General features: G+C 41.2%; 1 protein-coding gene across 1 annotated transcript; it reads left to right on the forward strand.

The window, feature by feature from the left end:
• The first annotated feature begins 705 nt into the window (after nucleotides 1–705).
• Nucleotides 706–11,381, forward strand: LOC107982393 (uncharacterized). Its single transcript, XM_062971389.1, has 2 exons — nucleotides 706–5,266; nucleotides 8,347–11,381. Exon 1 carries the CDS (start codon nucleotides 1,464–1,466, stop codon nucleotides 2,502–2,504), a length of 1,041 nt encoding a protein of 346 aa, XP_062827459.1. The 5' UTR covers nucleotides 706–1,463; the 3' UTR covers nucleotides 2,505–5,266; nucleotides 8,347–11,381.
• Nucleotides 11,382–14,980: the final 3,599 nt, after the last annotated feature.

The raw sequence follows: 14,980 nt of genomic DNA on the forward strand, positions 1-14,980 counted from the left end.
GCCATTTGGCCATGCCCCAATACTGGTTGTCTTCCTCGGCACAAGTCAGCGTTTGTGAGGCTGCCTGTTGACTAGCTGGAATACTAGAATCGCTAAGTGTGCTTAAAGCTGCCTGTGTAAATGTATGCCAGTCGCTTGCTGCAACTGATTTTGGTCCCATGGCCACAGAAAGGTTGTATTTGTATCTGTAGAAGTGGTGGGATTGCCCCCCACCTGCTCTTGAACCAGAACTGTGGGAGCTGCCTGCTCACCGGCCACGACGGGTTGGGTTATCTAGCAATCATGCATGCATTTTCAATGTGGGATGGTTTATGTAGTTAGTTTTGTTTGTTGCTTAGTAACCTGAAGCCAAAGCTGCATTCCAGAGTTGATGGCACCATTTTAGGGGTTTTGCATGTGATGTGGGAAATGGGAGTATACTTCCTGGAGACATACAGGAAGTTACATAAGCCTTTAGAATCTGGGGCATAAAAGAGGAGAGTTTCTTTTGTTCTCTCTCTTCCTCTTCTTCCTGCCTCTTCATCCTCTTCCTGCTTCTTGATCCAGCCATGCTGCCTGATATTACTTCTTATTAAGAGATATGTAGTATCCTGATGGAGATAGGCCCTGCATGATCCTGGCCTACTATATTTTGTATCCTGAACTATATTCTTTGGAACTAAGATGTTTTACCTGTATGATCATCATCATACAAGATTGTGAGTAAACATATTTTTACTATTTTACTTTTGATGTCTCTGATGCTTATTTTATGCGCATGACTCTTTAAAGGGAAAGGGAGGCTGGCTATTTTGCTTTTTTCCCCTCACCTCTGCTCACATAAACCCCTAGTCTTCTGCGTTTTTGCTACTCTGCATCAATATCTAACCATATTGGTACCATAATCCTAATAGGTTATGGCCATATTTTCTAATAAATGGAGTCTGCGCTGATGACGCCAGCCAAACTGGTTCTGGATGGTCCTTGGGTGGGTGCAGAACCTCCTGGGAAGCCACAGCCACTGGACCAGGCTGCCCAGCCTCTTCCTGAGACTCACCACTCTGACCAGCATTTATTGCAGACACATGAGAAAGAATGGTGTTAAGCAAATCTCTTTTACTTGCCCGACGTGCCACTGGTGGGCTAGCAGCGGGGGCAGCAGCCGCTCAAAGCTGATTTTCCAGTGAGCTAATCTTGGCTAAAAGTGTATTATAATCATCTGCAGAGATGCCCTCATCATCTGATGAAGAACTGCTGGGGGGTGGAGCACGCTTCGCCACCATCTTTCAAGCTGGGCCCTTGCCCTTTGGAAAGTTGACTGGGGCTCTGACGTATAGCATTTACTGTTCCCTACCTAATTAGCAGACTCAGATAGGTAAACCTGAGTCCCCTCTTGGGTGGTAAGGGCTGTATACAAATGCTGTAACAATAATAATAATAATAATAATAATAATAATAATAATAATAATAATAATATACAAATAATGGACAATTTGGACAGAAAAACAAGAAAACTCATGACCATTCATCATTCACTGCACCCTCGCAGTGATGTTGACCATCTATATCTGCCTAGAAGATCTGGTGGCAGAGGACTCTTACAAGTAAAACAAGCAGTCAAAGAAGGAGAACATACCCTGGCAGAATATGTAAAGCAAAGTGAAGAACCTGCTTTGATTGAAGTCAAAAATCAGAAACTCCTCAAAGCACAACAGACAAAAAACCAGTACAAGAAAACTGCACTACAAACTAGAGCTGACAGCTGGCACAACAAAACATTGCATGGAAAGTTTCTTGACAAAATTGAAGGAAAAGCTGACAAGGAGAACACCTGGCTATGGCTCACGAATGGGACCCTGAAGAAGGAGACAGAAGGCCTGATCCTTGCAGCCCAGGAGCAAGCCATCAGAACAAATGCAATTAAGACCAAGATCGAAAAATCAGCTGATGACCCAAAATGCAGACTGTGCAAGGAAGCTGACGAAACCATTAATCATATCCTCAGCTGTTGTAAGAAAATCGCACAGACAGACTACAAACAGAGGCACAACTATGTGGCCCAAATGATTCATTGGAACTTATGCCTCAAGTACCACCTCCTAGCAATAAAGAACTGGTGGGAACATAAACCTGCAAAGGTCGTGGAAAATGAACACGCAAAGATACTGTGGGACTTCCGAATCCAGACTGACAAAGTTCTGGAACAGAACACACCAGACATCACAGTTGTGGAAAAGAAAAAAGTTTGGATCATTGATGTCGCCATACCAGGTGACAGTCGCATTGACGAAAAACAACAGGAAAAACTCAGTCGCTATCAGGACCTCAAAATTGAACTTCAAAGACTCTGGCAGAAACCAATACAGGTAGTCCCAGTGGTGATCGGCACACTGGGTTCCGTGCCAAAAGATCTCAGCCGGCATTTGGAACCAACAGATATTGACAAAATCACGATCTGCCAATTTCAAAAGGCCACCCTACTGGGATCTGCGCACATCATCCGAAAATACATCACACAGTCCTAAACACTTGGGGAGCGTTCAACTTGTGATTTTGTGATACGAAATCCGGCATATCTATCTTGTTTGCTGTATCATACAATGTCGTTGTGTCAATAATAATAATATGCGATTTGATTATAAATAAATAGATTGAACCGTTCCCGAATTCATTACCGCCGTATTAACCCATTTGGATTTACTTCATTATTAAAAGAGTTAATTTAATCAATTCATTAACTTAATACTAATTAATGGAGGAGGAGGCAAATCACTCTCCTCCCCCAGCTTTGCTGGTGGAGGAAAGCCCCTTATTACAAAAGCTGGTTTATTCTATAGATCAATAATATACTATATCCCTCATAGTGATTGCATGTCTAAAGTTATCACAATACCAGAGTGTTTTTGGAAGTGCAATGTTGAGAAACCTGTCCTTCCTGATGCTAATAGATAGAACTCCCATTAGTCCTAGCCAGCAGGGCTAAAGGTCAGGGATCATGTAAACTAGTCTAACAACGTCCAGAAAACCACAGGTTCTTCATTTCTGTAACATTGACTATCCAGCCCTGAGAGGATCAGGCTATTGAGCAAAACAACTTGAGCACCATCTAGAGCAGGTCTTGAACTTTTTCCACTTCCCATCCTTTTTTGCATGATATATTTTTATGCGACCCTGGGTATATAGGTCTATGAAATTGTTGTGCAAATCAAACATTTACTGATAATAAATGGTAAAATAATTTATTTTAAAACAGTTCATTGTTTTACATATAAGTTTTCTATTTATTAAAGCTGAAAGCAAATTTACATACTAATGACATGGATGTGTTTGTTTACTTTTGAATAAAGAATTAATTCTTGGCTGAATATTTGATACTGCAAGATACACAGGATCTTCAAAATTTTAGGTTTGCAGCCTGAAGTGGAAGGATATACTCTGTTGGAGCTCCTTTCCTGTCTTTTCATTATGTGGCCAAAGTGCTTCATCTTTGCCTCTACTATCCTTCCCTCCAGTGAGCAGTCGGGTATTATTTCATAGAATCATAGAATAGTAGAGATGGAAGAGACCTCACGGGCCATCCAGTCCAACTCCCTGCAAGAAGCAGGAAATCGCATTCAAAGCACCCCCGACAGATGGCCATCCAGCCTCTGCGTAAAACCCTCCAAAGAAGGAGCCTACACCACAGTCTGGGGGAGAGAGTTCCACTGCCGAACAGCTCTCACAGTGAGGAAGTTCTTCCTGGAGTATGACCCATAATTTAAGAACCTTTGATCTAGAGAACACAAATACTGAACAGCAACTGGCCACCTTTAATCAAGATATTCACTATAAATGTAGGAAGGATCCCACTATGTAACACAATTTTTGTTTCTGAGTTATAAATGTCATTTCCTAATTGGTTTTATCAAAAAATGTAGAAAAGGTTTATTAAACTGCAAAAACTTTGTTTTTGCGGGACATCCATCATTCTATCATTTTTGGGTTGTATCCCAGCACTGCTTTAGCAATTTTATTATCAATTATGAAGGCTACTCCATTTCTTCGGTGTTCCTCTTGTCCACAGTAGTAGATCTGGTGGTCATCTATTGTGAAGTGGCCCATTCCTGTCCATTTCAGTTTACTGACCCCCAGAATGTTACACCATATTACACCGATTCTGAAACAACTGCATTGGCTACCAATAGAACATCGGATCTCTTACAAAATACTGGTCCTGACATTTAGAGCTCAAAATGGCCAAGGACCATTATATCTCAGGGACCGCCTCATTCCTTTCTTCCATCAGTGGTCACCTCGACCCTCCCAGGAAAATCTCCTATACGTACTGGGCCCAAGGGAGGTACGCCTGGAAGCCACAAGGCGTAGAGCCTTTTCGACCTATGCTCCAATTCTGTGGAACTCATTGCCTCCATATGTTAGAGCAATGTCGGAGTTGCGACCCTTTGGAAAAGCGCTCAAGACTTGGCTGTTTGGTTGTGCATTTAAGTGAATCAGATCTAATTTGCCGAATAGTCACTGTTGAATGTTTTTAGGTTGAATGTTTTTATGTTGAATGTTTTTATATTGAATGTTTTTATGTTGAATGTTTTTATGTTGAATGTTTTTATATTGTGGAATGATATTTTAAATTGTAAGTTGCTCGGAGCACTCTGGTGGACAGCGACTAATTAAGAAATAAAGTGAAATGAAGTGAAGAATGTCAATTTGTTTAATAGTTTAATTAATAGTCACAAATGGAACCAGACTATTTTGTTGAGCAACTTATTTGCAGAAATTTGGCTCTAGCCATCTGAAAAGAGGCTTTGCTCTTCTAAGGAATTTCTCTTCCTGGTTTGGACTGAAATTTGAATCCAGATTTATTCTTATTCATGGGCTCTAATTGTGCATTGGCATTACACTTAACATATTTTATTCCAATTCTTTGAATTCCAGTTATTATCATGGATTTAAGAGTTTCTCGGCACACACTGCCTTTATTAGAAAGAACTTGTTCAGCAACCTGTTATGGTTGACCTCTCTCCTTCACCGTATCCTCTATAAGTCTCAAGTGTAGGCTCGTATTTCACAAGTGATTGAAAAGGATGTTTACTGATAGAAACACCATGACAACGTGAAGATATAAAATGAGCTTTAGGTAAGCTAAGAGAGCATCTAACAGGAGAGGCTTGGTTCCTTCCTTCCCTCTACAAGTTTCTTCTCAGAAGCTGAATTCTGCAGTGATGTGGCTCATCTTGCTCAGTACTCTTGCTCCCCTGCTCCAGCTAGCCAATGCAGATGGTTCCATTTCGTAAGTTTTTGCATGGTCTGAGGCAAGTGGCAATGGGAAAACAGAACTATAAAGCATGTTGCTTGGGATGGGGATGGGGGAAGAAAACCAAAGGTGCTGACTTGAGACATCCATAGACAAATAGAGATAAAATAGTAAAATGGACAAATGAGAGAAACCGAGAAAATTTATAAGCAGCTGAAAAAAGTGGGAAGAGAGAAAATTAATCAGGACCTTTCCTGCCAATTGTAGAAATGAGAGAGGATGGGCTTAACAACATCTGGAGGGCCAAAGAATGCTCCAGTTTCAGAAAACTGGATTATATATTTCAAAATTATTATTTCCAAAATCAACCCTACTAGTGTTCTCAAATATCCGAATGAGGAGACACCAGGATTTTAACCTGGAGCTTCTTACCAACAAAGTGCCTGCTGTTCTATATCTTTGCTCTAGTCTCTCCCAAAACACTTGCCTTTTATAACTGGGAAGGTTAAAAATCTCAGGGGGTGATGATATATCCCTTGCAAGATTTCTTGCAAGTCAGCAGCCAGAGCTTGGGAAGGTTACTTTTTCAGACTGATTTTAAGACTTCACTATGCTGGCTGGGAGATTCTGAGAACATAATGTATTAAAGCTCAGCTAAAAGCTAACAACATGGGATTAGCATAAAAACTAAAGAACCCTACTGGGAAGGGATGGCCAAAGCAACAATTTGTTCTCTGCATTCAGCATTTTCCTTAAATATAGAAATTGTCTGGCTATTTCACAAGGCTTGGACAAGGGTTTCATGATGATTTGGGCAATTCTGTGTGTCCCATGCAAAAGAGCAGAGCTATAGATAAGAGAGATGGGCTAAAACTAACAAAATGAAGTTCAACAGGGACAAATGCAAGATATACCACTTAGGCAGAAAAAATGAAATGCAAAGATACAGAATGGACATCTGGCTCGACAGCAGTATATGTGAAAAAGATCTTGAAGTCCTCGTGGACAACAAGTTAAATATGAGCCAACAATGTGATGCGGCGGCAAAAAAACTGAAAGATATTTTGGCCTGCATAAATAGTCTAGTGTCTAGATCCAGGGAAGTCATGCTACCCCTCTATTCTGCCTTTGTCAGACCACGCCTGGAATCACACTGTGTCCAATTCTGGGCACCACAATTTAAGAGAGATGTTGACAAGCTGGAATGTGTCCAGAAGAGGGCGACTAAAATGATCAAGGGTCTGGAGAACAAGCCCTATGAGGAGCAGTTTAAAAACTGGGCATGTTTAGCCTGCAGAAGAGAAGGCCGAGAGGAGACATGATAGCTATGTATCAATATGTGAGAGGAAGTCATAGGGAGGAGGGAGCATGCTTGCTTTCTGCTGCCCTGGAGACTAGGACACAGAACAACAGCTTTATTCTACAGGAAAGGAGATTCCACCTGAACATTAGGAAGAACTGCCCAACTGTGAGAGCTGATCAGCAGTGGAACTCTCTGCCCTGTAGTGTGGTAGAGGCTCCTTCTTTGGAGGTTTTTAAGCAGAGGCTGGATGGCCATCTGTCGGAGGTACTTTGAATGCGATTTTCCTGCTTCTTGGCAGAATGGGGTTGGACTGGATGGCCCATGAGGTCTCTTCCAATTCTATGAGTCTATATTCAGTAATGGAGTTTATGCTTCGCCTAGAAAAGTACCCAAATTCAATCGCTAATATTTCTATTTGTGCCAGGGAAGGGTACTGTGCAAAATTCCAGGAAGCTGCAGTGAAACAGACTAGATCATTTCTTCTTAAACTTTTTCCATCCATGATCCCTTTCTGTCTGAGAAATTTTATATGATCTCTCAGGTATATAGGTATAAAAATAGATACAGAAATCAAACATGTACTGATAATAAATCAACCTTTGCAAGGCTTGCTAAAGAGGTTGATTTCCCCTTTCTTGTGGAGTAAAGTTGAAACATTTTCTGCAGTCCATTTTGAACTGCACGTTGTTGCTAACAGATGCATGTAAACCTTTTCTTGTTGCCAAATCTTTCATGACCCCAACAATGAGCTAAGGGGACTCCATTTGGGATCAGGACATACAGTTTAAGAAGCAGTGGACCAGATAATACTGCACTCAATGGACCAATGGTCTGATTATATATTTTTTTGTGTGTACGCCAGGAGCGACTTGAGAAACTGCAAATCACTTCTGGTGTGAGAGAATTGGCTGTCTGCAAAGATGTTGCCCAGGGAATGCCTTGATATTTTGATGTTTTTACCATCCTTGTGGGAGGCTTCTTTTGTGTCCCCGCATGGAGCTGGAGCTGATAGAGGGAGCTCATCTGTGCTCTCCCTGATTGGATTTGAACCTTCAGCAACCCAACCTTCAAGTCAGCAATCCTGCCAGCACAAGGGTTTAGCCCACTGCGCCACTGTGGACTCTGTCCGATTGTATGAAGTATCATGATACTACATGCCCATCCACCAACCCTCTTGAACAGGGGTCCCCAAATATTTAAACTGGGGGACAGTTCACGATCTCTCAGACTGTTGGAGGGCTGGACCATAGCTGGCCGAGCAATAATAATAATAATAATAATCACAATAATAATAATAAGTGTTGGAAGAGACCCCTTGGGCCATTTACGCCAACCCACTTATGCCTTTGTGCACCAAAAGCACAAGCAAAGCACCACTGACAGATGACCTCCCAGCCTCAATGTGAATAATAATAATAATAATAATAATAATAATAATAATAATAATAATAATAATGGTTGGAAGAGACCCCTTGGGCCATTTAGCCCGACCCCATTCTGCCTTTGTGCCGTGGGGGCCAGATAAATGGCTTCGATGGGCCGCATGTGGCCCACGGGCCATAGCTTGGGATCCCCTTCTCTTGAATGTTCAAGAAGGAAAACAAATGGGAGGAAACAAACTAGAAGATGGTGGGATAGTTGGTCTCTTGGGTGCTTACAAACTAAAACAGATAACGGTCTTAGGCATTCCTTAGTAAGGCTAATAGAAGGATTTTTTATATCCCTTTTGGTGAAATTCACTCATCAACTGTGGAGTTTTCTTTAAAAAATGAATGAGCTTATTTCTCTGTCTCATCTTTTTCTTTGCATTCAGAGATTCCATGCCGTTTATTCCTGCCCAACTAACCTACCTGTCCAGTGAGAAGCTGTGTATGGATTTGAATCACATGCAGAAATCTGTAGTGCTTAACATCACTTTGGAGACTAAATTCACCCCACCAATGATACTGGAAAGATTCATCTGGTTTAAGGAACAGTTCAAATGCCTCAGATTCCCAGTGAGTCTTTGTGTTTCTGTGATAGATCTAGTCTGAATGCAAGGTGGAAGAAGAACTAGGATGTGTAGTAAAACAGCCCTATGCTTAGTTTGTGCAAATGAATGACCTTATATCTGAAATGGAATAACTGAACTGCAGCAATGTAAAGGGGGATAAAATGTGGCTCTCAACCTCTATGGACTCATCAAACTGCACTTTTCCTGGGCAAAAAATGTGTGTGTGGATTGCCTCCTTAATGCTTCAGGACTATCAATTCGCTTTTAAAATAGTTGTAGACCTCTCTCTGTTGTGTAACAGGGAAAACAGCAACAGCCTGCTTTTCCAAACCAAAAGAAGAGTTCCAGTTCCAACCACTTGTGTGTGTGTGTGTGTGTGTGTGTTTTTCATTGTTTTGCAATCAAGGCAGTTCTGCAATCCTTGTGTAATGTCATGGAATATTCAAGAATCCTCCAGCTCCACGGGGAACCATTTTTACAACCTACATTTCTTGAGAGAAAAAAGTTTTGTTTGCTCGTGAATAGTAGATGAGATGTTGGACTGCAAAAAGAAAACCACGGATAAGTCTAAATAAAGCAAAAATCCATGTAAAGAGGGGCAGATCTCTGAGAACGTGATCTGTCAAGACTCAAATGAGATGTAATTATTGTCGCAAAATTTGCCCTTGATTGTTGCTGGATTGTGGCCATAGCTTTGGATACAAGGGGACCATTAACGCTTTGACCTTTCACTGTCCTGGCCAGAATTCCTCCCTACATATACCTGCTGTTTGCAATTGAAGCCTCCCTTCCTCTTGCCAAGGTCCCCAAAAGGATTGTTTCCACCCACTATGCCTATTTATTAAAGACACTCCGCTACACAAGAACAAGCTACGTGACAAACTTCACATCTGCTTTGGCTGCCTGCCCAGGCATAAGTGCAATTGGAGATTGTTGGGGCTCCTACTTTGCAAGCATTAGCCATAAAATACAAAAGAGAAAGGGTTTTTTTTTAAAAAAAAACATACGTGTTCATTAGGTGTCATTTTGTTTCTCAACAGCAGAAGTCCTCAAAACCATTTCTCCCACCAGATAAAGCAGTGCTTTCCTCTATGTTGTGTTACCCATTTTAGAAAGAGAGGCAACTCTGAAATCTCCAATCAAGTCTTGTTTTGCTATCACTGCCATGCAAGCATCAAGAGGAAGTAATTAGCTGAATGTGGATAAGAGGAAATATCTCCCAAGTGGCAGTTATTATAAGTGCGTACTTAACACAGCTCTTTGGAAATACTGAAAGCATACTCTGTGGTGTCACTAGGGTTCATCACCTGGAGTAGTAATTCATGATGTTATCCCCATCCCAAATGAGCAGGTGGCACAGAACAAATGAAACGTGTCACAATGAAAGGAAAAGGAAGCAGTAAAAAATTAAGACACAGCACTGTAGGCAGCATGGGGGAGGAAGTGCATGGGACTTTAGGAGTTACTGTGGATGAGGAATGAGCTAGGAGTATTTTTACAAAAACTGCTACATATCTAAAGAAACACTGGATTAAATGTTATAGACCAGGGGTCCCCAAACTAAGGCCCATGAGCCGGATGCAGCCCTCCAACATGCTTTACCCAACACCTACCCTAAACTTTAGACCAATGGTTCTCAACCTTCCTAATGTCACAACCCCTTAGTAAAGGTCCTCATGTTGCAGTGACCCCAAACCATAAAATTATTTTTGTTGCCACTTCATAACTGCAATTTTGTTACTGTTATGAATCGTAATGTAAATATCTGATATGCATGATGTATTTTCATTCCCTGGACCAAATTTGGCACAAATACCTGATATGCCTAAATTTGAATGCTGGTGGGGTTGGAGGAATTGATTTTGTCATTTAGTTGCTGGGATTTATAGTTAACTTACACTCAAAGAGCATTCTGAACTCCACCAACAATGGAATTGAACCAAACTTGGCACACAGAACTCCCATGACCAACAGGAAATACTGGAAAGGTTTGACAGGCATTGACTTTGAGTTTTTTTGATTTGGAGAGTTCACCTATATCCAAGGAGCACAAAGATAGATCTGGACCAAACTTGGCATGGATACTCAATATGTCCAAATGTAAACGCTGGTGGAGTTTGGGAAAGATACATCTTGACATTTGGGAGTTGTAGTTGCTGAGATTTATAATTCACTTAAAATCAAGGGGCCCCCTTGAACCCCACCAATGATAGAATTAGGCCAAACAGGCAGAGAGATCTTCAGCCTTTTCTGTCAAAGGGGTTCCTAAGACCATCATGTGTCTTCTGATGGTCTTTGGCGACCCCTCTGACACCCCCTCATGAACCTCCCAGGGGTCCTGATGCCCAGGTAGAGAAACACTGCTTTAGACTTAGGATCACCTTAAATCTGAAACGACGTAAAAGCCCACAACAACAATCCTAGTTGACTTGACTATTATCAGGGGCTCTATGCAGTTACAAAACTCCTGTTCTTGTGGAAGTGACTCTGCTTGTTCCGGTTAAGGGACCAGGTATCCAAAAACACAGTTGTAGTGGTCTTCTACTCAAACAACAAAACATAGAGAGACTTTTCTTTCCCAAATACGCAGGAAGGCTCCTTCATTGCAGCAGTATACAACGTATATACAAACTTTACAGCTTCTTCTTTCTCACTACTCAAAGCAGTAATTCTTCAAATCACCATCTGTCCCTCAGCAACCCTCATCAAACTTACTCAGTACAACTACAACCTATATATTACTCTCATACATTAACCACCAAACAGTGGCTTAACTCTTTTACTGGTGGTTAAGGTAGGTAAAGGTTTTCCCCTGACATTAAGTCCAGTCATGTCTGACTCTGGGGGTTGGTGCTCATCTCTTGGGTGTCCCTTCACAGTTTTGCACTGTGACAAGGTAACAATCTTTGCAGGAGTTTATTATGAGTGTGTGTGTATAAATAAATATGCCAATCTTTTTCTTAAAGCTAGTAGTACACAATGACACTAAAAAAAAAATTGAACTACAAGCCATGCTGAGTAGCAAATAGTGCAGGAAAATAAGGCTATGCAGGAGATTGCTCAGAAGATCACAGATTGGCAAATGACCAAATTTCCGCTATTTAAGAGAACTCCAATATTGGAGGTGTTCCACTCAGTATGCATCCATTTTCTAAACTAACATGACTTTTGCAGTACAGAGGATAGGTGTGATAAAATCCTCTGTCCATGTCAAATTGTGGAGGAATTAGAGAGAAAAAGATCAGAATTCCTCTGGAGGTGGAGACTGCCAGCTTTGTATACTACTGAATCAACCTTGGAAGCTATTGCTTCCAATGGAGACCTTGGAATGTAAAGGCTGCTTGGTCACTGACCCACAGATTACTCCCACTCTATGTTTATCTGCTCTTCTGTCCAAGTGCAAAGCTCACATTAGGTCTGTTCTTTATCTTTGAGACATGTGTGCCTTTAGTGTCCTAACCTGGCACTTTCATTTAAAGATCAGTAAACAGAGTACAAATGTATCTGGTAAAGACATTCACTGCTGCAATGAAACAGTTGTTACATGACTCCTCCAATTCTTGCAATCCAAACAGTCCATACATTGAGTTTACCTTTGCCAGTTCTCCATACAGAGCCATAAAAGGGATAATATGACTTGAGTACATGGGTTAAGCATAAACTCTTGCTGCCACATCTTAAGTTCAAATTTTGCTGGTTCTCTGTATGGCTAATAAAGATAATTTATGTTGCTATGATAGTTGTCATGAGTAACAGGAGTTCATAATCTTTAAATGTCTTAAATTGTTAATTTCTCGTTCATCAGTGTTCATGTTTATATTTTTTAATAATAATAATAATAATAATAATAATAATAATAATAATAATAATAATAATAATAATAATTTTATTTTTATACCCCATCCCATCTCCCCGAAGGGACTCGGGGCGGCTTACATGGGGCTAAGCCCAGACATCAGATAATATAAAAGCAAAGCAATAAAACAAATCAATCAACAGTAAAACAAATCATAAAAGATCACATACAATAAATATAATGATAAAATCTTGGGTTGGCTCCAAAAGAAACTGGGCCAAAAGTGCAAGTTGTGTCGGTATCATCAGGGAGGGGTAGATTTTTGTTTGTAATTGTCTTGTAATTGTTTGTAATTTGAGTCCTTTCATGGGAGAAAAGCGGGATAGAAATACATCTATACACATAATACAAGTGAAAAATGTGGATGTACACACATGTGTATGTGGAGGAGGTGTCCACTTACACAGACAGCCTCCCGCCTCCACAAACAGATGTAGTTCCCACTGAGCAGGAGACACCAATGGCCGTCCTTCCAATGACATGCAGGTTATAGTGAGCACCATGAACATGTAGCCCAAACCCGGCCAGTGTCCTCCACAAACACCATTCTGCTCCCCACCCAAGTGAAGGCTTTCATGCTGGGACAATTTCATCCCAGATGTTCTGTTTTTCCTCCAGAATGGATATCCCAGGGTTCCTTAATTTGCATGTTCCCGCCCACTGGCTCTCCCTTAACCCTTTCCTACCCTTTTCTTTGGCACACAGTTAACAGAGGAATTGATCAGCAACTGAACAAGAGGTTGGGGGAGAATTCACCATGATTTACAAGATTTGTACTTAACCTACATCCAGAGAGCACTGTAAACCCAACCAATGATGAATTTTAAACAATTATTTTAAAGTCAAAATAATCTAATTTTAGTGTTTGCGTATTTATGGTTATTTTATGTTCTGGCATTGAATGTTTGCCGTATATATGTTGTGCTCCACCTTGAGTCCCCTTCAGGGTGAGAAAGGTGGAATATAAATGTTTTAAATAAACAAATAAAATCTGGACCAAACTTTCCATGGATAATGGGACTTGCAATATCTTCACTGATACTGTGACCCCCACCAACAATGGACTGGGACCAAACTTAGCACAGAGAAGCCCCATGACCAACTGAACATACTGCAGAGGTTAGTGGGAAAGGACCTTGATTTTGGGAGTTATAGTTCATCGGTATCCAGAAAGCACTGAACCCAGCTGACGTCAGATTTGGACCAAACTTGGCACACAGACCCAACATGGCCAATTGTGCATACAGGCCTGGTTTAGGGGTGATTGACTTCAGATCTGGGAGTTGAAATTCAGCTGATGATGGATCTCGACCAAACTTGGCACACAGACCCAACATGGCCAATTGTGCATACAGGCCTGGTTTAGGGGTGATTGACTTCAGATCTGGGAGTTGAAATTCAGCTGATGATGGATCTCGACCAAACTTGGCACACAGACCCAACATGGCCAACTTCGAGTACTGGCAGGGTTTGGGGGTGATTGTCCTAGGAATCTGGGAGTTGTAGTTCACCCTTATCCAGACAGCACTGAACCCAGTCAACGATGGATCTGGACTTCAGTGATATTACCTAACATCCCCAAAAAAAAAAAAAAAAGCCTTCTTCTAATAACCTGGGCACCGCCAGGCCCCCAAGCTACTAAATAATAAATAAGATCACTGGCCTTATGCAGAAAGTTTGCACAACCAAATAGCTGTGTGAGTGCTGCAATACTGTGTAATTTAATTTCCCCAAAATAGTTTCCCTGGGATTCTGAAGGACATAGAACCAACATCTAATGTTACCATATGAACAATTGTCTTATAACCATAATCATTGGCTTTCAAGATTCCTGTGTGGTTAGCCAGATTCCATCTAACTGCTATACACCTCCTGTGTATAAATAAAACAACTGTCTGCCTCTGAAGAACTTTTCCTCCACTGTTAGAAACACTCTGGCTCAAGGAGTTTGGGGCAGGGGGGTGGCTGACCATTGTCTAATTTCCCTTAAAGGCATGGGTCTGTGGAAAGATTGAACTGAAAAATATACCCTGTATAGTATTCACTTAGTATAATTTTTATTTTCATTTAGCATGTTCTGGGTGCAATGGATAGGTAAAAGTTTCCCCGTGACATGAAGTCGTGTCCGACTCTAGGGGTTGGTGCTCATCTCCATTTCTAAGCTCAAGAGCCGGCGTTGTCCATAGACACCTCCAAGGTAATGTGGCTGGCATGATTGCATGGAATGCCGTTACCTTCCCACCCAAGTGGTATCTATTGATCTACTCACATTTGCATGTTTTCGAACTGCTAGGTTGGCAGAAGCTGGGGCTAAACAGCAGGAGCTCACCCTGTTCCCCGGATTTGAGTTTCCCTTTAAGGCATGGGTCTGTGGAAGGATTGAACTGAAAAAAAATGTACCCAGTATAGTATTGACTTAGTATGATTTTTAATTTCCATTTAACGTGTTCTGGTTTCAGTGGATACCTGCCTGCAAACGGATTGGTAAGGATAGTGGAGATGGTTTGTGGAGGATAGTGGAGATGACACCATGGGAAAACCTGAATTTATAAATGTTTTTGAAAAAGGCTGTGTTATTTATCAGGTATTACAAGTTGT

The sequence above is a fragment of the Anolis carolinensis genome, chromosome 2, assembly GCF_035594765.1.
Source record: "Anolis carolinensis isolate JA03-04 chromosome 2, rAnoCar3.1.pri, whole genome shotgun sequence".
Lineage (NCBI taxonomy): Eukaryota > Metazoa > Chordata > Lepidosauria > Squamata > Dactyloidae > Anolis > Anolis carolinensis.